Source organism: Amphiura filiformis, chromosome 18 (assembly GCF_039555335.1).
Source record: "Amphiura filiformis chromosome 18, Afil_fr2py, whole genome shotgun sequence".
Taxonomy (NCBI): domain Eukaryota; kingdom Metazoa; phylum Echinodermata; class Ophiuroidea; order Amphilepidida; family Amphiuridae; genus Amphiura; species Amphiura filiformis.
Window position 1 is genome coordinate 64,436,428 of NC_092645.1, and position 2,432 is coordinate 64,438,859.

General features: G+C 42.1%; 1 protein-coding gene across 1 annotated transcript in view; it reads left to right on the plus strand.

Moving 5' to 3' along the window:
* Window positions 1-1,956: 1,956 nt before the first annotated feature.
* LOC140139308 (protein broad-minded-like) overlaps window positions 1,957-2,432 on the plus strand; it is a 7,258-nt gene continuing 6,782 nt past the window's right edge. The window contains exon 1 of the mRNA XM_072161088.1: window positions 1,957-2,079. Within this exon, the coding sequence (XP_072017189.1) occupies window positions 1,966-2,079 (114 nt within the window). The 5' untranslated portion in view covers window positions 1,957-1,965. The remainder of the gene's footprint in view (window positions 2,080-2,432) is intronic.

Genomic DNA, 2,432 nt, shown 5'->3' on the forward strand with positions numbered 1-2,432 from the left:
TTACCACAGGTTAGCAGCTATCCACGCCATTTCAAACTTTGCCAAGAAGGCCTTAGACAGCTCAGAATTCAGCACTCAGCCCTCCCCAGCCGTGACTGGTGCCTTTCTATTTGTATGCCGGCAGTTCTATAGTACATCGGAGGGATTACTAGTCTTACAACCGTATGGGTTGCATCATTATGTAGCTAACGCATGGAGAGTGGTGAGTCACAGACTAGAAAGTATACAGACTATCAACCAACAACCAAAGCTTTGTATGCTGTGAAATCTTGCATATTCGTGAGGGCAGATCGTTCAGTTGTATGTGCATGTCAGGATTTTGGTGTTGAGGGGGGGCAGTCTGCCCCTGACTACGCCACTGTGTCTCACAATTCACACCAGCATTGCCTGCCTTTGCGATATGTGATAGACTGTTGCGTGTCTTCCCATGAAAATATATGGTATGCGTGTTGCAGTTTTGTTTCTCTGGAACGATTGACGCTTATTATATGGGTGATGCTGGGATTTTACCCGTTGGTGATTGGTCTGTATTAGTCTATGATTTAAGTATTTCAATAAATTGTAACTGTTTATTCAACCATCCCAATGGGGTTAGGCACCAGAACCGAATTTGTTCAATCTTTGGATCAACCGTTGATGCTGCTTCGATGCTTGTTATTAATGAACTTGAGCCAAACTTGGGCCAATTTGGGAAAAAAATGCTTCAATTAACACACTTAATTTCCAGAGAGCGTAAACAGTGGATATGAGTGAAACATGGCCAAGTTTGGAAAATATGCTTCATTTCGAACATTTAATTATTACCCAGGCAGAGTAAACATTGGTTATGATATTTTTGACTAATTTACAGTGGGTTATTTAAAGTGCTGTACATTAGTGAAATTGACCCCAACTGTTAACAGCCGCCCTTCAGAATAACATACCGGAGCTTGTGAGCATGGGTAAAGCATGTAAATAACTATAATATTTACAGTAATTTCTTGGCCAAACTGGAACGCTATAAATGCTAGTGGCTCCGCAATAAACACACGCGAATATAGCACGGTACAGAAGAAAGCATACACACGCCTATTGCGTGCACGCTTAGTACGCTACATGGACGTAACACGCATGTTCCAGTTTGGCCAAGGAATTACTGTAAATATTATAGTGTTATTTTAATCATACTTGTTTTGTCACTTAGGCTAGCAGGGATGCTGCTCAATCTGATACCCCTACTCCCAACATGGAGGTCAATAAGATCACCACTGATGAGGGTGATGGTGAACCATATGAAGATACTCTGGCTTGGGAACAGACTCTTATAGACAACCTTCTTAACTTTGCTAGTACTCCTAAGGTAAGAGGCTCAATCTGACACCCCTACTCCCAACATGGAGGTCAATAAGATCACCACTGATGAGGGTGATGGTGAACCGTATGAAGATACTCTGGCTTGGGAACAGACTCTTATAGACAACCTTCTTAACTTTGCTAGTACTCCTAAGGTAAGAGGCTCAATCTGACACCCCTACTCCCAACATGGAGGTCAATAAGATCACTACTGATGAGGGTGATGGTGAACCATATGAAGATACTCTGGCTTGGGAACAGACTCTTATAGACAACCTTCTTAACTTTGCTAGTACTCCTAAGGTAAGAGGCTCAATCTGACACCCCTACTCCCAACATGGAGGTCAATAAGATCACCACTGATGAGGGTGATGGTGAACCATATGAAGATACTCTGGCTTGGGAACAGACTCTTATAGACAACCTTCTTAACTTTGCTAGTACTCCTAAGGTAAGAGGCTCAGTGTGACACCCCTACTCCCAACATGGAGGTCAATAAGATCACCACTGATGAGGGTGATGGTGAACCATATGAAGATACTCTGGCTTGGGAACAGACTCTTATAGACAACCTTCTTAACTTTGCTAGTACTCCTAAGGTAAGTGGCTCAGTGTGGCACACCTACTCCCAACATGGAGGTCAATAAGATCACCACTGATGAGGGTGATGGTGAACCCTATGAAGATACTCTGGCTTGGGAACAGACTCTTATAGACAACCTTCTTAACTTTGCTAGTACTCCTAAGGTAAGTGGCTCAGTGTGGCACACCCAACATGGAGGTCAATAAGATCACTACTGATGTTGTAAATGGTTTTTTTTCATGGCTATGTATAGTAGTAAGATCAGGATATAGTATACAAATATTGACTGCTATGAGGGGCATGGTTAAAATTATAGGCCCAAGTTGATCTCAAAACCATGACTATGCCCGAGGCGTGAGCCGAGGTCATAGTCATGGTTTTGAGATCTGTGGCCTATAATTTAACCATGTCCCGAATAAAAAGCAGTCAATATTTGTTTTATATACCAAATCTTAAGATTCTTGTCATCTGTTTGGTTAAAAAGCATCGATTTTTGTTTTTTTTAATGACACGGCCA